Genomic DNA, 22,918 nt, shown 5'->3' on the forward strand with positions numbered 1-22,918 from the left:
AATTGATCTAGATAAAGTAACTAGTACACACCGGACAGCTGTAAATAGTACTAAACACTGATATAAGTGCCGGTGGGAAGTAACATTTAAATATTTCAAGTCCCATGCTGCCTGCGATTGTTGAATTTGTCTTCCTCCAGTGACCCATTTAAAATTTATGACACATGCATTGATCCCGTGATTTTATCTAATGATATACTGTTACAGTCACGAGAATTACTCTCAGATAAATTTGCACTCCATCATTTAATATGCCATGTTTACATATAGAATGCCACCAATTTTTTCGTATGCGTTTAATTATGCCATATGTATTGTCCAGTGAGAAGCAGGGTAAAAACCCAACCTTATCAATCATGCTATCTGTCTAGATTTAAAAACAAACATTTCACATGAACTGTTTAGAAAAGACCTTTGGTCTGTCTACACACAATTTATTTGACTCCGAGTATCTTGCGTTTTTCTCAATATTTAAGTCATATGACTATATATATTTAACAGCTTTACTGGTGGAGTAAAATGTTTGCGCATATTTACCTATACATTTGCTATTGTAGAAATGTTTGCGGTACAATATTTAAATGTGAAACTCTTTTGTCATACGATATATAATGGCAACTTGAGTTCTGTATGAAATGGTATTAGTTTGAAAGATTTGATGGGCTTGATGCAAGGAGTAACCATACCGAATTTCATCAAATCTCAAACAATGGTTCCAGTGATGTCAGTTGAAATAGTTGTGAAACAGGGACCCTTCTGTCACATATCTCAACATAATCATGTGTATTATTTATATAATTGTCGACTCTTTCTCAATGGTGGGGGGGGGGGGGGGGGGGCAAGGGGGTAACTATAGGTCAGTTACGAAAAGACTATCACAAATGCATGACATGGTAACACACCACATATTTTGATACCTTGTTTAAACTTGGCTAATATGTTCACATCAACATTATGTGCAGAACCCATTCTGTGGCTGCTTCCAGAGAAATGACCAATACCCCACCATCTCTTAGGCACATGATTAAATGCAGGCAAAATTTGACTGATATTTAAACAAGGGCTAATTTAGCCGTAACAGCAACTTAAAAGGTTCAGCACATAATCTTGATATGGTAAATATTTGAGCAAACTTTGAGCTAAATCAGCAGCGGTATGGGTTCTGTGCATTGCCTTGTTAAGCTAAAACTTTGAGCCTAATTTGAATAAATCCTTTAAAAAGGTATAGGAATTATAGAGAGCAGACACAAAATTGTCCGACATTTGACCTTCAAGTATGACATTGTGCTTGCACAGCAGTGACATAGCTTCTAAACATGACCTTATTAAACCGAGCATTTGAGCCAAATTTGAAGAAAATCAAGTTTTTAGTGTTCAAGTGATCATCTACTAGTCATTTTTATAATTATATTTCATTATCCTCCAAAATTGAAGAGCATACCAACCTCAATACCAAATCTTAGTTCTATAGGCCAAAAGTGTGATTTGTAATTGGTCAGACAAGCTTTTAGTGGTCAAGGCCATGGTAACCTTGACTTTTAATCTTAATTCAAATCTGGTTTTGACCTGGATCCAAGGAAACCAAAACTTATGATTTCTATATAACCTCATTATATTTAACATTTCTGCCAAGCAACTTCCATACCTTAGCAGACATAAAGTTGCTAACCGACTGGGGAAAGTACTGATGACCAGGGGTATAACATTGTACATGTACATCCAAAATTGATTTTAGTATATAAAAATGAAAAAACCAAAATTAACATTTATATTTCACAGTTTAATCGAAATATATTTAAATACCATAATGACACTGTAATGTTATTTCTATTATCTCTTTTTCCGAGATGACTTAAAAAGACTTTCATCATAAAATAATCCAGTATCAACGGTAAAATAGTTAGTTCTATCAATATAATGTCCATCCGCAGCATCATAGTCAGTTTTTGGCGGTGTGTTGAGAGGACCTTTAAATGTATATGGTAACAGCTTATCATCACACTGAAACAAATGAAAAAAAAATAATGTATATATATAGTACAATTGTGACGCAATTGTGCCTTTAAATGGTCTCTTCAGCTTACTGTTAAAGCGTAGATCTGTTCCAAACACCGGAAACCAGTAGGTTGTTGTTGTCAAAAAATGTAAACAAACCCTACAAATGGCCAAATGATTCGATTATTACAGTATTTACAACTTTTTAACAACAAATTATAAGAAATATGAACTTCTCAAATACATTTTTAACCATACAAAAAGTCATTTACGATTTTAACCCACCCATGACTCAAGGAAAACCCACGACTTAAGGAAAAACAGCCATACATGTAGCTGTAACTAGGAACCAAGAAACAATATCCAATTACTTGTTTTGCAATATATGGTATTTATCATGCCACTGCCATGGAAACTGCCCAATAACACTTGCCTGATAATTATTTTTGATAGTAACCTGATACCCACCCATTTCAACAAACTTTTTTCAACAGCTTATTTTTACATTTTCATCCCATCAGCCTTTGAAATCTACACTTGCAAGTCTCTAATGAATTGTTCTACAATTGACTTATCTTTCTTATCTATTTATTATGCCCCCATTTTGAAAAAAAGGGGGTATATTGCTTTGCACTTGTCGGTCCGTCGGTCCGTAGACCAAATGGTTTCCGAGTGATAACTAAAGAACCCTTAGGCCTAGGAACTTCAAACTTGGTATGGTGATTGGTCATGACCAGTAGATGACCCCTATTGATTTTGGGGTCAAGGGGTCAAAGGTCAAGGTCACATTGACCTTGAAAGCAAAAACGGTTTCCGATCAATAACTAAAGAACCTTAAGGCCTAGGAACTTCAAACTTGGTATGGTGATTGGTCATGACCAGTAGATGACCCCTATTGATTTTGGGGTCAAGGGGTCAAAGGTCAAGGTCACATTGACCTTGAAAGCAAAAAACGGTTTCCGATCAATAACTAAAGAACCTTAAGGCTTAGGAACTTCAAACTTGGTATGGTGATTGGTCATGACCAGTAGATGACCCCTATTGATTTTGGAGTCAAGGGGTCAAAGGTCAAGGTCACATTGACCTTTAAAGCACAAACAGTTTCCGATCAATAACTAAAGAACCTTAAGGCCTAGGAACTTCAAACTTGGTATGGTGATTAGTCATGACCAGTAGATGACCCCTATTGATTTTGGGGTCAAGGGGTCAAAGGTCAAGGTCACATTGACCTTGAAAGCAAAAACAGTTTCCGATCAATAACTAAAGAACCTTAAGGCCTAGGAACTTCAAACTTGGTATGGTGATTAGTCATGACCAGTAGATGACCCCTATTGATTTTGGAGTCAAGGGGTCAAAGGTCAAGGTCACATTGACCTTAAAAGCAAAAACGGTTTCCGATCAATAACTAAAGAACCTTAAGGCCTAGGAACTTCAAACTTGGTATGGTGATTGGTCATGATCAGTAGATGACCCCTATTGATTTTTGGGGTCAAGGGGTCAAAGGTCAAGGTCACATTGACCTTGTAGGTAAAAACGGTTTCCGATCAATACCTAAAGAACCTTAAGGCTTAGGAACATTAAACTTGATATGGTGATTGGTCATGATCAGTAGATGACCCCTATTGATTTTGGGGTCAAGGGGTCAAAGGTCAAGGTCACATTGACCTTGTAGGTAAAAACCGTTTCCGATCAATAACTAAAGAACCTTAAGGCCTAGGAACTTCAAACTTGGTATGGTGATTGGTCATGATCAGTAGATGAACCGTATAGATTTTGGGGTCAAGGGGTCAAAGGTCAAGGTCACATTGACCTTTTAATTAAAAACGGTTTCTGATCAATAACAAAAGAACCCTTAGGCCTAGGAACTTCAAACTTGGTATGGTGATTGGTTATGACCAATCAGATGACCCCTATTGATTTTGGCGTTAAGGGGTCAAAGGTCAAGGTCACATTGACCTTGTAGGTAAAAACGGTTTCCGATCAATAATGAAAGAACCCTTAGGCCTAGGGACTTCAAACTTGAGATGGTGATTGGTCATGATCAGTAGATGACCCCTATTGATTTTGGGGTCTAGGGGTCAAAGGTCAAGGTCACATTGACCTTGTAGGTAAAAATGCTTTCGGATCAATAACTTAAGAACCCTTATGCCTAGGAACTTCAAACTTGGTATGGTGATTGGTCATGACCAGCAGATGACCTATTGATTTTGGGGTCAAGGGGTCAAAGGTCAAGGTCACATTGACCTTGTAGGTAAAAACGGTTTCCGATCAATTAACTAAAACGCTTAGGCCTAGGAACTTCAAACTTTGTGTGATGATTGGTCATGACCAGCAGATGACCCCTATTGAGTTTTAGGTGAAGGGGTCAAAGGTCAAGGTCACATTGACCTTTTAAGTAAAAACGGTTTCTGATCAATAACTCAAGAACGCTTAGGCCTAGGAACTTCAAACTTGGTATGGTGATTTGTCATGACCAGCAGATTTCTCCTATTGATTTTGGGATTAAGGGGTCAAAGGTCAAGGTCACAATGACCTTGTAAGTAAAAACGGTTTCTGATCAATAACTAAAGAACGCTTCGGCCTAGAAACTTCAAACTTGGCATGGTGATTGGTCATGACCAGCAGATGACCCCTATTGATTTTGGGGTCAAAGGTCAAGGTCACATTGACCTTTTAAGTAAAAAACGGTTTCTGATCAATAACTCAAGAACGCTTAGGCCTAGGAACTTCAAACTTGGTATGGTGATTTGTCATGACCAGCAGATTACTCCTATTGATTTTGGATCAAGGGGTCAAAGGTCAAGGTCACAATGACCTTGTAAGTAAAAACGGTTTCTGATCAATAACTAAAGAACGCTTCGGCCTAGAAACTTCAAACTTGGCATGGTGATTGGTCATGACCAGCAGATGACCCCTATTGATTTTGGGGTCAAAGGTCAAGGTCACATTGACCTTGTATGTTAAAACGGTTTCCGATCAATAATAAGAGAACCCTTAGGCCTAAGAACTTCAAACTTGGCATGGTGATTGGTCATGACCAGCAGATGACCCCTATTGATTTTGGGGTCAAGGGGTCAAAGGTCAAGGTCACATTGACCTTGTAGGTAAAAACGGTTTCTGATCAATTTACTAAAAACGCCTAGGCCTAGGAACTTCAAACTTTGTATGATGATTGGTCGTGACCAGCAGATGACCCCTATTGAGTTTTGGGTCAAGGGGTCAAAGGTCAAGGTTATGACCAGTAGATACTATATAACCCTTATTAATTGTTTGATCACTGGGTCAGACGTCATGCATAATAACCTTATCACATGACTAATTGGCTGCTGATAGGGGGCATACATGTTTTACAAACATATCTTGTTTATTTATGGATTTGATCTATATTTGGGGGGGGGGGGGAAACAGTTAAAAAAAAATTGTGGCATTAAATAATTCAAATATGACTTTGACCTATAAATGACCGTGACTTTTAGGGTCAAATTATTGAGTTTAGTTTAGATTGAAAAAGAAAAAGAACCCTCATGAAAATCCGTGTATCGAATAATTCAAATATGACCTTGACCTTTATCCAACCTTCACCATCAAGGTCACGCTATTTAAATTAGCTGTATTGTCACAAGTTTGTCATTTATTTACAAATTAGATTTTGTTTGTTTGTTTGTTTGTTTCATTTTACGCCTTTTTCTAACAGTATTTCAGTCATTTAGGTGGGTAGTTTCCTAACCATCGTTCCTGGAGAGTTACACCAGTACTAGACTACCTTCCTCCGCGCTAAACTACCAAAGCATCTCCCGGGGAATGAACCCATGCCAGAAAAGTAACTGGATTAGAAGTCATCGACTCTAACCCCTCGACCACGGAGGCGGTTACAAATTAGATTTAAATTTAGACAAAAGAACAGATATGACAAAACAGACTTATTCTAATATGACTTTGTTCTGCAATTGACCTTTACCATCATATAAAATTTGCTAAAATTGTCTATAACTTTTTTTATTATGGTTTTGATTCACTCTAGGATGAAAGTATTTTTATGCAAAAACTGTAAAAACAAGATATGTTTGTAAAACATGTATGCCCCCTATCAGCAGCCAATTATTCATGTGATAAGGTAATTATGCATGACTTCTGACCCAGTGATCAAACAATTAATAAGGGTTATCAAGTATCTACTGGTCATGACCTTGACCTTTGACCCCTTGACCCAAAACTCAATAGGGGTCATCTGCTGGTCAAGACAAATCATCATACAAAGTTTGAAGTTCCGAGGCCTAAGCGTTTTTACTTAATTGATCAGAAACCGTTTTTACTTACAAGGTCAATGTGACCTTGACCTTTGACCCCTTGACCCCAAAATCAATAGGGGTCATTTGCTGGTCATGACTAATCACCATGCCAAGTTTGAAGTTCCTAGGCCTAAGGGTTCTTTTATTATTGATCCGAAACCGTTTTAACATACAAGGTCAATGTGACCTTGACCTTTGACCCCAAAATCAATAGGGGTCATCTGCTGATCATGACCAATCACTATGCCAAGTTTGAAGTTCCTAGGCCGAAGTGTTCTTTAGTCATTGATCAGAAACCGTTTTTACTTACAAGGTCGATGTGACCTTGACCTTTGACCCCTTGACCCAAAACTCAATAGGGGTCATCTGCTGGTCACCACCAATCATCATACAAAGTTTGAAGTTCCTAGGCCTAAGCGTTTTTAGTTAATTGATCGGAAACCGTTTTTACCTACAAGGTCAATGTTACATGACCTTTGACCCCTTGACCCTAAAAACAATAGGTAATCTGCTGGTCATGACCAATCACCATACCAAGTTTGATGTTTCTAGGCCTAAGGGTTCTTAAGTTATTGATCGGAAAGCATTTTTACCTACAAGGTCAATGTGACCTTTCCCTTTGACCCCTTAACCCCAAAATCAGTAGGGGTCATCTGCTGGTCATGACCAATCACCATACCAAGTTTGAAGTTCCTAGGCCTAAGGGTTCTTTAGTTATTGATCGGAAACTGCTTTTACCTAAGAGGTCAATGTGACCTTGACCTTTGACCCCTTGACCCCAAAATCAATAGGGGTCATCTACTGATCATGACCAATCACCATACCAAGTTTGAAGTTCCTAGGCCTAAGGGTTCTTTAGTTATTGATCCGAAACTGTTTTTACCTTAGAGGTCAATGTGACCTTGACCTTTGACCCCTTGACCCCAAAATCAATAGGGGTCATCAACTGATCATGACCAATCACCATATCAAGTTTGTAGTCCCTAGGCCTAAGGGTTCTTTCGTTATTGATCGGAAACCGTTTTTACCTACAAGGTCAATGTGACCTTGACCTTTGACCCCTTAACTCCAAAATCAATGGGGGTCATCTACTGATCATGACCAATCACCATATCAAGTTTGAAGTCCCTAGGCCTAAGGGTTCTTTCGTTATTGATCGGAAACCTTTTTTACCTACAAGGTCAATGTGACCTTGACCTTTGACCACTTAACCCCAAAATCAAAAGGGGTCATCTGCTGGTCATAACCAATCACCATACCAAGTTTGAAGTTCCTAGGCCTAAGGGTTCTTTTGTTATTGATCGGAAACCGTTTTTACCCAAGAGGTCAATGTGACCTTGACCTTTGACCCCTTGACCCCAAAATCGTTAGGGGTCATCTACTGATCATGACCAATCACCATACCAAGTTTGAAGTTTCTAGGCCTTAAGGTTCTTTACTTATTGATCGGAAACCGTTTTTGCTTACAAGGTCAATGTGACCTTGACCTTTGACCCCTTGACCCAAAATCAATAGGGGTCATCTACTGATCATGACAAATCACCATACCAAGTTTGAAGTTCCTAGGCCTTAAGGTTCTTTAGTTATTGATCGGAAACCGTTTTTGCTTACAAGGTCAATGTGACCTTGACCTTTGACCCCTTGACCCCAAAATCAATAGGGGTCATCTACTGATCATGACAAATCACCATACCAAGTTTGAAGTTCCTAGGCCTTAAGGTTCTTTAGTTATTGATCGGAAACCGTTTTTGCTTACAAGGTCAATGTGACCTTGACCTTTGACCCCTTGACCCCAAAATCAATAGGGGTCATCTACTGATCATGACAAATCACCATACCAAGTTTGAAGTTCCTAGGCCTTAAGGTTCTTTAGTTATTGATCGGAAACCGTTTTTGCTTACAAGGTCAATGTGACCTTGACCTTTGACCCCTTGACCCCAAAATCAATAGGGGTCATCTACTTGTCATGACCAATCACCATACCAAGTTTGAAGTTCCTAGGCCTAAGGGTTCTTTAGTTATCACTCGGAAACCATTTGGTCTACGGACCGACGGACCGACGGACCGACAAGTGCAAAGCAATATACCCCCTTTTTTTCAAAAGGGGGCATAATTAATCCATTTAGACTCTGACCTTTGAATGACCTTGACCATCAAGATCAAATATGAAATTTGAATCATAATTTAAAAAAAAAATTGTTTTCTAGGAATATTCTTAAGTACTACAAGTTTCTTCCTCCAATGAGTTTTGACTTGAGAAATAAGAAAAAAGTCGAGTGAGGCCCCCAATTGGCTGTGGCTCTTGTTTAAGGTAGATACAATAGTATATATATATTGAACATGCAAATTGCAATATATTCAACATTAACAAGAAACATTGAATGTTAACATTTAAATTAAAAGCTTTTAATCAGAAAAACACTTATATGTTTAAAATGGTAATAGTTTAACACTCTTATCAAACGACAAACACTTGGCTGTTTGTACATTTAAAAGGTGCTTGAAATGGTTGAAATGTAATAATCCTATAATATGATCAAATTTTTCAAAAAATCTCACAGTACAAGGGTTTTGTACCACTGTACTTGTTGACTGACGGTCACTGCAATGCACCATTGTTGCACCAATCAATAAAGAATAGAAGCTATTAATAGAATTTTAAGGAAATGTTATACATGTATCTATTTCTAGCTTCATATCAAGGTTAATTAAGAATTTCACTGTGGAGGGCAATACAGACTAATGGCATATTTACAAGAATGTATCATTGACGAAATATGTTTAAATATAAATACATTTTGTATGCTAATTTTTTTTATCATACCAAACCAACATTTTAATGTTTTTTTTCACTGCTATGCATTATTACTCTGAGAGCCATTCATCCATTTTAATCATGCAGAGCAAAGCTGACAGGGGAGAGAACTAGAACATTAAGTTTTATTAAATCTATATAGGTTACTTGCCCCTGGGGAATATTGCAAAAATTACTGACTTGGTGATATTCATTTCAAAATAGCACCATGTGACGTCACATAAGGCTATATAGTACAAAGTTTGTTGTGGTATAATAAAGATAAATACATATACATTGTAAATGACACAGATGATTAGTTTTTTTTACAATCACATACCAAAAAGGGGCATAACTCCAAACATATTGCTTTCAGAATAATGCCCCTTGTCTAACTTGTCTAACAACTGCACTTTGCTATAATAGGCAAGTAATAAAAGTATTACAAGTTTCATGTAGATAACTAAATTAATGTTTGAATAATGGGTAACATCAGGTTTGTTATGATGTTTTTTGTCAAAGTATGAATCAAATTAATTAACTGATAACAATTAGTTACGACCAATTTAAACAAATTCAATAACTTAACCAACTGAAGGTCACCTTGTTGATACAGTTCCTCATGTATTGAGATAATTATCACCCTAATAGCCAGCATGATACAGTTTCTCATGTATTGAGATAATTATAACCCTAATAGCCAGCATGATACAGTTCCTCATGTATCAGTTTTATTGTTACCTTTATAGCCTGCTGATACAGTTTCTCATGTTTTGAGTTTATTATAACCCTAATAGCCAGCATGATACAGTTCCTCATGTATCAGTTTTATTGTTACCTTTATAGCCTGCTGATACAGTTTCTCGTGTATTGAGTTTATAATAAACGTAATAGCATGCTCATATAATTCCTCATGTGTTGGGTTGATCATTACCTAAATAGCCTTCTTGTACAGTTCGTCATATATTGGATATATATCATTACCAGTATACCTTGTATTTGGTATATGTCTTTATCATTACCTGAATAGCCTGTTGATAAAGTTCTTCAGACTCTTCCCTTAGTTTATCTAATGCCTTTTGTTCTGCTGCTTTCATTTTAAAACATGCCTTCATTTCCATGTTATGAAACTTCATCCTATATCTTGTCCAGTCTTTCATCAAAAGAATTTGGGCTTCAAGCTCCTCAGATGAGTATACAACTTTCTCACGTGTTCTGGTGCTACAAATAAACAACACTTTGAAAACAATCACCTAGACAGTAGTATTTCTTATAAATAAAATATTAACTTTTAAACGTCCCTTTAAACTATTAACAAATATCTCATTAAATTTCCTTGTCAAATATCTGTTCCATTCAGATTTCAGGACTACTAAAAAGAAATTCAAATGCGTGTTTTAGGTAAATATTAATACAGTCCAGATGGTAAAATTCACTTTACTAAAACTGTTAATAATTACATAAAAGAAGAGGGCTAATATGGTCCTGTGCTACCCAGAGTTTACAAGATGATTTGATACAGTTTTCTCTATGTACATTCATGTATTAACACCAGTTTACATAATTACAGGTCAGGAAAGCATGCACTGCACGGTCGACAGATGGCTGAGCGTTTGTAGTATAGAAACACAAACTCAACCCCTACTGACCATGTTTTTAGTGTTTTTTTTTTTACTGATGTACACAACTTGGCAAAAAAGTTGGTAGGCAGTCACCATAAAATCCATTCTATGTTTGTATCAAACCACATCAACCTCTTAATAACACACTAGTACTTAACTAAGATAATTTTGGGGTATTTTTTCTAGTATATAAATACATGCATATAAGATAGTATGCATCTGCCTAATAACTTGTTTTTCAGAGATTCAAATCATTTGAACACCCTTGATAAATGGCCAATCAACAAACATTTCTGAAATTAGTTTAACAGGTTTTACCATGAGATTTTCATAAGTATCTATCAAAATATTAATAAACTGTTGTTGAATTAAAAAGAGAGTGGCCTGACAAACAGTCAGCAAGAGATCAAAATAGCTTACCTTGTTTACACTCTGCTCTGATGAGCTAAAATATATATTCATATAATATTATTACTTCACCTTATTATTTTAACTAGATTTTATTTTGATAATAAAGAAAACATTTTATATTCTTTCATACATACCCAGCTCTAATGTCTCTTTTTAAGTGCACTGAAACTTCTTTTTCGTCTATAGGTTTTAAAATACGCCCACCAAACCGCTCGTGCCTACTCAATATCTTGTCTAGTTTTCTTTTCTTCTTGGCAGCCATTTGTGGGGTTAGATTGACTTTTACCTTCCTAATAAATATATGATAAATACAGTACCGGGTACATTACACAACAGCTGCTAAGTTGCAAATCACTCAACTATTCCAAGTGCTTGATAGTAAAACAAGTGTATATATCAGCAATTATTTCTTAAATAAACAGAAATAACTTATGTTAAATAATTGCTTCAGTTATGGGTCTTAGTTAGACACCTACAATTTTGAAAAGCATGAAATTTAATATATGAACTTTCTGTGGTTAGACAGACAGATTTAGCATGCAAATCCTCAAGCATGAATTTTCTACCATTAAAATGGAAAATTGGAAATAATTCAATCAAAATACCAGTTAATAGTGTTGAACAGTGACCTTCACTTATGCAATGCGTGTACGTTAAATTTCCAAAGAATTTGGTAGGGTTTTACTTCACAACAGCATTGTAAGTCATATGGTGACATTCCAGCTTTACTGGTTGAGGAGGACCTCAGGTGTCCACTTTTGCATTATTTCAGACAAGTACCTTAGTAGAACCACCACTGGATAGTTCTTCTCATATGAAACAACCTTAACTACTGGGCCACAGATGCTCCTTCAAGTGCAAGCATTCCATGGTTGTGGAAAGAACATGCATACAGAACTATAACTAGAAGTTTTAAAAGTCTGCAGTCAGATATAAACAAGTCAGAATCATTGCTATATATTTGTGGGTCTTAGACCTACAATTATGACAGAATTTACTATACTTATATTCAATATCAACAAATGTGACTTGTCTACCCTCACTGTCACAAATTTAGGGATCTAATTAATTATCTGCAAATTTTGAAATGCTATGTAAGTATCTTTTTAATAAAAGTAAGATTGAATAACATTTTTCATACAGTTGACATTATAACTGGAACAACTTCATTAAAATCAATAAGAATCTAAAGACATACGATTTTAAATCATCACCATAAATATTAACAGTGGTGAAAAAATTACTTACTGCACTGTACTTGATGTATGAAAACCACACATGCTTGATATTGGGCTCAACTCTAATCTAAAATAATAAAATCAAAATTCAGTCATGTACTTTAATCTTGGATAAAATATTGAATAAAAAATTAAAGTCAATAATCTAAATAAAATATTTCTTGAAAAGAAAACACAAATTACTGCACTATGAAATTAAACCTGTCTTTTAACACATTAATTTCATCTTTTTGTGTTACAATTTCAAGCTAAAAAGATAAAGAAAATAAACGATTTTAACAGCTTACAAAAGGTGGCAGTAGTAGCAGCCACACAAAGATTGAATGAGCCGCGTCAAGACAAAACCAACATAGTGCGTTTGCGACCAGCATGGATCCAGACCAGCCTGCGCATCCGCGCAGTCTGATCAGGATCCATGCTGTTCGCTATTAGTTTCTCTACTTGTTATAGGGTCTGTAAGCGAACAGCGAGGATGCGCAGGCTGGTCTGGATCCATGCTGGTCGCAAACCCATTATGTTGGTTTTGTCGTGACACGGCTCAAATGTGTTTTTCTATAATATTATAATTCTATAAAAATAAAGTGACACCAGTGGTGGACCACTGTGCACTGAGGTCCACTAAGCTATGCTACATGCAAAATATATTAAGTCTTCGCATTGCATTTTTACAAGACTTATATGTATTTTGCTATATAAGTCTATTTAAACTAATTGACTGCAGGGGCATTATTTAGATTACTTTTTGTTGACGACCATATGTCAAATTTTGTTCAAGTTTTCCTTCATGAAATATTAAAATAACAAATATGTTCATTTTAGCGATCTTCTATTTTGTCGTTTTCAACTCATCCAGCGATTCTGTAATACCTCCGAAAATCATTCCTTTTAACTTTTTATGTTCTGGTGCTCGTTGGTGTAAACCATAGCTAGTATATACCACTGTCGTCCATGATTTTGACTGAACCATACAAATTCCACAACATTTACTACACAGTATATAAACCAAATCCCTGAACCCTCTCTTGCAATCCTCCTGGGATCCTTCATATATATGGACAATCAGTTTACCAGACAAAATCTATTCCTGTTGAAAAGTGCTTTATTTTTGTTTAAACAGAATTGATTCAAAAGTCATCCAGTCTCAGTCACACACACTCTTTCCATTTCGAAGTAAATAATATCAAAACCACTCTTTGGTAAATATTGTTGATTCAGTTCTTTATTTACTTACATGTACATGCCCTTTTTTAAAGTTTAATAACTTATTTCATGACCTGGTTATGGAATGTAAAATAATCTGTTCTGCGCATATCCGAATATTAAGGCCTTAAATAGGTTATTTTAGATATGTTTTACTTTTACATCTTCTCTGCATGATCTCAGCTGATAATCATATTATATTTTAATGATAAATAATATATTTAAATTTAGTCCAAACAGTATTAATTTTGGTTGTTATTTTTAACAAAGAAATGCAAATTAAAAACCATCTAAGGGAATGGGTCATGTCTGGTTTTTTTTTTCAAACCAAGGGAGGAAACTCTGCATGAAATGTAAATAAAATGAATTGTCAGGCTTTTACAGGCTTCATGATAACCAAAAGAAAACTATAACAAAGAGCAGAATTCCAATTGCAGGGATTTTTTCCAGGATTTTGGGAATATGACCCATACCCATTTAATAGGCTTAATACCCATGGAATTGGGAATTTTAGCGATGTTTTGTTAAAAATTGGGATAAAATTGCATGACAGAAATTTTGCAGTGGATAAATGAATGCAAACATTTATTGTCTAGGATGGCATCTTCAAACATTTAAGCACTATTACAGTGAAGAAGCCCTTATTTTCAAAGATTTTAGAACAAATCATTCATTTTTTTTTTTAAACTTTCAATTGGGAATTTTTTCCTGTGGATTGGGAAAAATATATACTATTTTCAATTGGGAATGTAACCAATTGGGAATATAACCCAATAACGGCTATAAAATAAGCCAAAAAAAATCCTTGTAGCGCTCTTAGATAACATGTATGACGCATATCAGTTCAAATGAAATCAAATTCAAACTAAATGAAAATTTCAAAAAAAAAATTTATCCTATACCTAATGAGCTGTGAAAAAATCCTTAGTTAACTGGGCGCCGCCATTTTGAAATCCTTTTGAGCTAAATATAGATATCAGAGCGCTTTTAATGAGTGTCTACATAATTCAGACTATTGCTAGCAGGCATGCTAAGTAAACTTCTGGTGAAAGAATGATGTACAAAATCAGAAAATAAACCTGCATTTCATTAATAAGAATTATAGCAACGATTATGAATATAAAAAGTTACTTTAACATATCCTTTTTGATAAATTAGCACATTAAAAATAACTGTGATTAGAGATTAACAATCAAAGCACAGAAGGCGCTGAATTTGTTTGGGTCTCAGAATGTAATAAAGGTACAGGTTGTGAGATTATATGTATAGTGCCACCAATGCTTTCCATCGTTTTAATTGTAGTAAATTGGCTATAAGACTAATTGCAACACTGATATTCAATCCAATGTTTATTTGACTTAAACCATTTGAAAAAGAAATGAGTTGCCTTTACTGGGATTTGAACACCAGACCTCTCGCTTCCTAAGCGAGCGCGAGAACCCTTCAGCCACGGTGAATTTATATGTGAACGGCCTGAAGAAAACCATAAAGGGCTGCAAGTTCTGTGGTATTTTCTGATTGCAATCTAAATCGTACTGTATATCTGTATGTATTTTCCTGTATAAGTTTGTTTTTATGTATTATAATTCATTTTGCAAGGCACAGGAGTTTGATACATAAGGAATTCTGCATAACTAGAGTTGCATCAAAAAATCGTTTATGTTCATTTTTTACGACAGCCACACTTTATCCTTGCATATCATGGCTACTTCATTAACAAAGACACTTAAAAAGGAATTAAAAAAAAAAAGTTTCCTCGACTCCAGACCTCTCACTCACTAAGCGAGCGCGTTACCCCTGCACCACGGAGAAGTTATACAAACATTGTCTGAATAACATCAAGTCATTCTAAATTTAGAACTTCCATTGCATTTCGGGTTTGTAATTCCTTATTAATTTCGAGGTATTTTGTTCAGGATAAACCTGTTGTTTAAAATTGAAGTAAATAATTTAGCGAAAATCTTCTCGCCCAAACAGTCCGACATGTAGAATCTATATATTCCACTACTCGGTTTGTGTAGTATTCGGTAATCGACATCGCTAAAAATAGTATTTTCATTGATAAAATCATATTCATCCGCGTAATTTGTGATTGTGCATTTATTGACAATTCTATAAGCCAACGCTATTTTTAAACTTTGAATGCGTTGTAATTTGTTGGATACTTGTAACAAAATAAAAATATTTCTTTCTTTTAAATCGCTAGTTTTAAGCTGTTTTGAGAACTACTTGTTGTTAGGTTTGTCGTAAACTTCTGTGTCAGAGATTGAATTTCCGCTTTGTATTTACTTATTTTCAATCAGAAAATACAATAAAACAATATTAGAAATCTTCGACCATTCGGGAATTATTTTGCTTGAAAATTAATGTGCCTGTCTTTGACCATCTTTACGCAGTGATCTCCCCTGAATTTTTCACGTTTGTGTACATATAAAGGGAAGTAACCGCTTCAAAAAAGTGGACTACTTTCGGCATTTGCAATTAACAGCATTAGACTCTGAAATTTCACTACCATTATTTATTTGGTCTGACGACCCAAACAAATAACAAATGGCAGACGGGATTTTCCTAACGCTGAAGCATGCGCAGAGGTCCCCCTTTACGTTTGAAGATTTTCGGAATATTCCGAGCGCTCCGATGATAGGTTGAACACCACCAATTTATTTGTTTTGTTTATGGTACAAAATGGCTTCAAGAAAGATCACACTGCTAAAATCATAATTCATAAGAGCTTTCCGCGCCATAGGTAGCACCTAATTTCATATTAATATACGTCTACAAACAGAAAATTCACCGTAAAATTCTATTAAAACAGTACAATTCAAATTTTAAAAGTCACTTTCGCTTACTTTCTTCAAAAATCTCACTTACGTATTTTAGGCATACCGCTTTTAAATGTGTTTTAAATCGCACCAACACAGTAGTCAGTATAGGTCATATTGTGACTTTCTACTTTTACTGGTGGAGGAAATCCTCAGGTAACCCTCTGACTCTGCTTTATTTCAGGCACAAATGGATCCTTGAGTAAAACCACCAACATACCTGGAAAATTCTCCCAGCGGACAATTACCCTTACATTTTTTTTTACGTATTTTAGGCTTTGGCTAGCATAAGGTATTCAGCGTTCCAGTTTAAACGTGGAAAGTCCGAGCCGGGCCGAAGGCCCCCCAAGGGCTGTAGCACTCTTAAATAACATGTATGATGTGTATCAATTGAAATGAAATCAAATTAAAAGTAAATAAAAATTTCAAAAAAATATATATCCTATACCTAATGAGCTGTGAAAAAATCCTTAGTAACTGGGCGCCGCCATTTTGAAATCCTTTTGAGCTAAATATAGATATCAGAGCGCTTTTTATGAGCGTCTACATAATTCAGACTATTGCTAGCAGACGCATGCTAAATAACATTTCCGGTGAAAGAATAATGTACAAAATCAGAAAATAAACATGCATTTCATTGATAAGAACTATTGTAACGATTATAAATATAAAAAGTAACTTTAACATATCCTTTTTGATAAATAAGCACATTAAATAATAACGTTAAAACAACAACTGGGATTAGGGATTGACAAAAATGGCGGACGGGATTTTCCAAACGCCGACGCACGCGCAGTGGTCCACCTTTACGTTTGGAGATTTTCGGATTATTCCGAGCGCTCCGATGATAGGTTGAACACCACCAATTTATTTGTTTTGTTTTGTTTTACTTGAGAGTTTTTACCGTAATCGGAAATACCAGAGTTTAGCTGTACATACCGGAGTGACAACACGGCCATTATCAAGGCTTTGAACGAAACGAAACGTTTACGGTACAAAATGCTTGCAAGAAAACTCTGATTTACATGTACACTAAACATGTTATGCTAAATTCATGAGAGCTTTCCGCGCCATAGGTAACACGGCAATATCCGGTTAACGCCCCCTAGGGGCATTTCCCATTTACATCTGATCTGGGTCACCTAGACGCTTGCTAAATCTATAAATATAATACGGACACTATATTTCCGTGTATTTTCGTAAATTATCGTATGATTCCGTAGAAAGCATTTACCTTTAATTTCTTAGAGTGCGATGAATGTATCTTCGGACTGATCCGTCAAGATATTCGTATCTACGGTTTCCCACGTTGAAGGCGTACAAACCTCGGCTGTAGTTACCTCGTTCAAAAAGTGTAAATAATGCTTGAAAATGCCTGTAAGCAGGACCGTAACGTGCTAAACCTATCAAATCAACCCACTCAAGAAATATAACCGGATTTAACCCATTAACATAAACAAAAGCAGAAACCATTATTCTTTCAAAATGCCTTAAATTCAATGTCCAGAAGTGACGTCTTATAGTATATGGCCAAAGATTAGCAGGTCCAACTATATCTTGAATAACCGTCCATTGAGTATAAATTTCACGATTTCTATTAGACATTATTGCAACGTGTCACTTTACTTTATTTGGTAATACCAATCACGAGATTCACGAAATTAGTGGGACCTTATTTATGTGTTTATCCATATATGGTAATAACACATGAAACAAATGATAATAAGGTTCAATATGGGATAAATGACATCCACGAATTATAACTTTGTTAAAATGATTCTTAACCGGGTGATTTTTTTGGTGACTGAAATATGTTAATTCTTTAAATGGAAGTAAGTAACTTAAACTGAAAGAATGCAAATGTCCATTTTCTGAAAGAAATAAATCTTCAGTGTCATGTTATAAATGCAGAATTATTATAGCTGTGTTATATATACTCTGGTTATCTCACCCGGGGCAGAAAACCAGAGTATATATATAGCGAGAGATATTTATGAAAGATTACATACATGCTACTAAAGTGAAACTTTTCCGCAGGAATAGGGTTTTCTTAAGGGAATTCATTGGTGAAGAAAATGGGGTTTGGCAATATTTTTGGGAAAGTGTTTTAATAATTTAATTTTACGGAATGAACGCATTTACCATAGAAGGCAAATCACCCGGGAAAGATTCCTTACATGCAGATATAATAGAAGGAATAACACCCGGGGGATTTACCTTCTAGCATATATGTATACGTTCATTCCGTAAAACATCATTAAGACAGTCCCCCCAAAACATAACCAAGCCCCATTTTCTCAAAAATAGAAGCCCCCGAAGAAAACCCTCTTCCCGGGGAGAACTTCCCCTTCATTAGCATTTAAATATAGTGTATGAAATATTTCTGTCGCTTTATATATACTCTGGTTTTCTGCCCCGGGGCAGATAACCAGAGTATATATATAGCGAGAAATATTTTGGAAACATTACATACATGCTACTTAAGGGGAAGTTTTTCCCGGGAAGAGGGTTTTCTTCGGGGGCTTCAATGCTTAAGAAAATGGGGCTTGGCAATGTTTTGGGGGAACTGTGTTAATGACTATTTTTTACGGATTGAACGCATTTACCGTAGAAGGCAACTCACCCGGGAAAGATTCCTTATATGCAGATATAATGGTAGGAATAGCACCCGGGAGATTTACCTTCTAGCATATATGTATACGTTCATTCCGTAAAACATCATTAAGACAGTCCCCCCAAAACATAACCAAGCCCCATTTTCTCAAAAATAGAAGCCCCCGAAGAAAACCCTCTTCCCGGGGAGAACTTCCCCTTCAATAGCATTTAAATATAGTGTATGAAATATTTCTGTCGCTTTATATATACTCTGGTTTTCTGCCCCGGGGCAGATAACCAGAGTATATATATAGCGAGAAATATTTTGGAAACATTACATACATGCTACTTAAGGGGAAGTTTTTCCCGGGAAGAGGGTTTTCTTCGGGGGCTTCAATGCTTAAGAAAATGGGGCTTGGTTATGTTTTGGGGGAACTGTCTTAATGATATTTTACGGAATGAATGACATCTAGAATAAAAAAGGCAACTTCCCCGGGACGTTTGCCTACCATAGTTTTACGTAGTCGGTAACTCTCCCGGGGCATTTGCCTTTTGACAATATATCATGTCGATATCCGTACTTTTAGTTGTAATAACATTCACTATGTAAAATGCTTTATTACGGAATGAACAATATTGAAAATAAAATGCGTATCCTTGTTTTACGTTTAATGCACAGGTATAAAAATAACACATTTACAAATTATAAATATACGTTAAATTATGTTCCCTTCGGAAACCTCTCATAAATTACTTGACCAATGCATTTTACCAGCTTTACACATGCAAAATTTCGTGCGTTATCCGACCTCGTGCTAAATTCATAAAGTGACCAGAAGCGTTGCACAATGGACGTCGACGAGCGCTCTACATCATCCTCTACATCATCCGGTACAGCTAATGCCGGAAATTTCAGGAGAAGAATTATTAATCCGGACGAAATAAACATATGTGATCTAGATAATCCATGGAACTTTTTCAACCTCATGAACCAGGATGATTCCACTCTGAATAAATGGCTAATTGAGAATCACTTTATGCTTGGAACAATTCCTTGTACAAAAGCTGATAGTGCTTCTTGTACATGTTCAGGAACTATGAGAGTAAGTCAGCGGGCTGGGAGAATATCGGGGGCTTCATTGCGCTGCAGTAGAAACCGCAACCACGAGCTTGCCATTAGGACATACTCCTTCTTTGAAGCTTCCAAACTTTGCACTCAGGACATTTTTATGTTTATCAAATGTTATCTCGATGGATTGTCCTTGAGGCAAACTTCCCTGTTTGCTGGAGTGAATTACAAATCAACTGCGGTGGATTGGGCTTCCTTTATTAGAGAGCTGTTTAAGGAGCATTTCCACAGAAACATCAAGCAACGAAAGTTCAACGGGGAAGTGGAAATAGATGAATCTTTGTTTGGTCGGAGGGTGAAATACCACAAAGGCAATCCAAACAAAGGATTGAAGGTAATATTATTATATTACATAATTTTATATTATAAGTAATGAATATTGATGTATCTATCTTAAATCTACCAATGTCTACTGCAATATATATATATATATATTTATTTATTCATTTATTTATTTAAATATAATTTATAAAAATATAATATATAAATATAAAATAGAAATAACATATGTAAATAATTGATAATTTAAAATTGAAATTACAATACAAAATAAATGAAATGAAATTTTAAAAATAGTTTTCTTTAAAACCCTTGCTGTTCCTTTAACAATTTTAACAATTTAATAACATTTAGATTTAATTATCAGGTATGGGTGTTTGGCTTGGTCGAAAGAAGCTCCAACAGCATCATATTGTATCCAGTTGAACACCGCTCAAACGAAGTGCTTATACCCATTATTGAGCGACACGTAGAACAAGGAGCCACAATCTACAGTGACGGCTGGACAGCTTATTGTCAGTTGAATCAATTGGGATACCGGCATTTCACAGTTCTGCATAAATATGCCTTTAAGAAAGAGTACAAGAACGTTGAATCCGGTGAAATTATAAGTGTCCACACCAATAGAATTGAGGGTGCTTGGAAGCATGCCAAGGAATATTTCCGTCGAATGTCCGGTACACAAGCCACACAATGGGAAGGGCATCTTGCCGAGGTGATGTGGAGGTCAGAGGTTAAAGGACATAGGTACCAGGCCTTTTTTGACCTCTTGAGGTCAGTGTACACACTGGCAGGGCCCCCTGAGTATCAGTACACCACACCACTTTTCGATTCGTGGCCTGGTCCAGTAGTCAGTAACATAGGTAATTGGACCCTTCAGCCAGAATTGAAGGATGCGAGCAGCAATGAGAGAAGCTCTACAGGGGAAGATCATGTAGAAGCAGTTGATGTTGATGAACCCGCTGTATCTGTACCTTTGGGCTCTGTAGACAATCCCCTTTTATTATCCTCATCTTCATACGAAGACCTTATTCCACCTGGCCAAAGACCGCGGTCTGAACGAGGAATTAGGCCAGAAACTGCTGCATTACTGAGCGAGTTATTTTCCGATACTTCTTTGGACGACACTATAGTAGAGCCTGATCCATTGTACAAAAGTCCTTCTTCCGGGCCTTCTACCATCCCATGCCATGGTGCTGTACAAAAGAAAAAGAAAATAAACAAACAGAATAAAACAGACAATGTGTGTTGTCCGAAGGGATTTGTACCATCAAAGACAAAACCTAGGAAGTCCAGGTCTACGGCAAGAAACCCCTACACTAAAAATAATTATTTAGGGTGGTCGTCATCAGATGACGATTTTCAGTAGACAAAATGTTAACTGTATGTAAATAAAGATGTGTAAATAGACAACACGCGTTTGCTAAATAAGCAATGAATTTGGATATTTTAAAACTACAAGCAGTAGGATTTTGCCTACAAATAGTAGAAAGACAGAGAGAATAGGAAAAAAACTATTCACCTTGTAATATATTGTGTATAAGTGTCATATACAGGCAGGAAACTGGATAGAATCGCGCGTAGCGGTAAGTTAATTTATTATTACTAATCGACATTATTACGCATGCGTTAACTTTCAAGCGCCTCAATGACCCAGATCAATTCATAAATAAATATTCCCCTAGGGGGCGTTAACCGGATATTGCCGGTTACACCTAATTTTATATTATGACGTTAATGCCGCATCGGACGAAAAAAAAAATGTTTAAAAAAGCGGCTTATAAAGTCTCCGTCAAAATTGCATGGAGGTAAGTTATCTCCATTTTTGCTTTTAACCCTTCAGGACAAGAAGGTCAACTCGGCCCTACAATATACAGAGATTCATCGATTTTGCAGTGTCTGACGACCTTTCAGCCACCTTTACCTTAACGAGTTTTTGAAAGTGTCCATAAATTCGGATACGCTCAAAATTGATATAAAATTCATTTATTCTGGTAAACATTGTTGAAAAGAAAATCATTTGATTTTTTCTCCGAGGATAACAGTATTTTATCATTACACCTGATATAGCAAATAATATATTTACAGTACTTAAAATGCAACCGTTACCTAAGAAAACATCTTCGGATTGATAACAGCGATGCCATTGTCATTTTTTGTTTATTTAATTTTTTTTTTGAACGAAATAAATTTTCTTTATATCCGAAGGATCAACTCTATGCATACAATTGAAAAAGAGTTAAATCAAAAAAATATTTATTGTGGCTCTTTTGAATAAAATTTGCATATTAAAAAAAAAATTTTAAGTGTACAAAAATAATTTTTTCGTAGACTTTCTAATTCTATTATCATAATTATTGGTTTAGAAAAAGCTAAACCATACCATTGCCACTAGAGTTTCGCGAAAAACAAATCAATTGAACGAAAAAGGTACAACCCCCACCTCAAATCAAACAGTAATGCTTTCTTGACAAAGATAACCCTTTATATATAAAGGTGTTAGAGATATAGATATATATTTTCCTTTTACAAACCTGATAAGAA

General features: G+C 35.8%; 3 protein-coding genes across 3 annotated transcripts; 1 reads left to right on the forward strand and 2 right to left on the reverse strand.

The window, feature by feature from the left end:
* Positions 1 to 1,759: 1,759 nt before the first annotated feature.
* On the reverse strand, positions 1,760 to 22,644 carry LOC132751638 (large ribosomal subunit protein mL40-like). Its single transcript, XM_060741838.1, has 5 exons — positions 22,484 to 22,644; positions 12,360 to 12,416; positions 11,246 to 11,401; positions 10,101 to 10,299; positions 1,760 to 2,001 (listed from the first exon to the last, which is right to left on the reverse strand). The coding sequence occupies exons 1-5, from the start codon at positions 22,525 to 22,527 to the stop codon at positions 1,831 to 1,833; spliced, it is 627 nt and encodes a 208-aa protein (XP_060597821.1). The 5' UTR covers positions 22,528 to 22,644; the 3' UTR covers positions 1,760 to 1,830.
* On the forward strand, positions 19,338 to 20,778 carry LOC132751642 (uncharacterized). The gene has a single exon (XM_060741842.1). It carries the CDS (start codon positions 19,815 to 19,817, stop codon positions 20,466 to 20,468), a length of 654 nt encoding a protein of 217 aa, XP_060597825.1. The 5' UTR covers positions 19,338 to 19,814; the 3' UTR covers positions 20,469 to 20,778.
* On the reverse strand, positions 21,002 to 22,067 carry LOC132751643 (uncharacterized). Its single transcript, XM_060741844.1, has 2 exons — positions 21,897 to 22,067; positions 21,002 to 21,570 (listed from the first exon to the last, which is right to left on the reverse strand). Exons 1-2 carry the CDS (start codon positions 21,988 to 21,990, stop codon positions 21,305 to 21,307), a joined length of 360 nt encoding a protein of 119 aa, XP_060597827.1. The 5' UTR covers positions 21,991 to 22,067; the 3' UTR covers positions 21,002 to 21,304.
* Positions 22,645 to 22,918: the final 274 nt, after the last annotated feature.

The sequence above is a fragment of the Ruditapes philippinarum genome, unplaced genomic scaffold (assembly GCF_026571515.1).
Source record: "Ruditapes philippinarum isolate M1 unplaced genomic scaffold, ASM2657151v2 ctg3617_1_1_1_1, whole genome shotgun sequence".
Taxonomy (NCBI): Eukaryota; Metazoa; Mollusca; class Bivalvia; order Venerida; family Veneridae; genus Ruditapes; species Ruditapes philippinarum.

Excerpts from the sequence above, each read along its gene's own strand:
- LOC132751642 (XM_060741842.1), top strand. The coding sequence starts at position 19,815 with ATGGACGTCGACGAGCGCTCTACATCATCCTCTACATCATCCGGTACA.
- LOC132751643 (XM_060741844.1), bottom strand. The coding sequence starts at position 21,990 with ATGTCGATTAGTAATAATAAATTAACTTACCGCTACGCGCGATTCTAT. Across the intron at positions 21,571-21,896 it reads TATACACAATATATTACAAG|CACCATGGCATGGGATGGTA; the intron begins GTGAATAGTTTT and ends TCTTTTGTACAG.
- LOC132751638 (XM_060741838.1), bottom strand. The coding sequence starts at position 22,527 with ATGACAATGGCATCGCTGTTATCAATCCGAAGATGTTTTCTTAG. Across the intron at positions 10,300-11,245 it reads AAAAGAGACATTAGAGCTGG|CACCAGAACACGTGAGAAAG; the intron begins GTATGTATGAAA and ends GTTTATTTGTAG. Across the intron at positions 2,002-10,100 it reads TTTATCAACAGGCTATTCAG|TGTGATGATAAGCTGTTACC; the intron begins GTAATGATAAAG and ends CATTTGTTTCAG.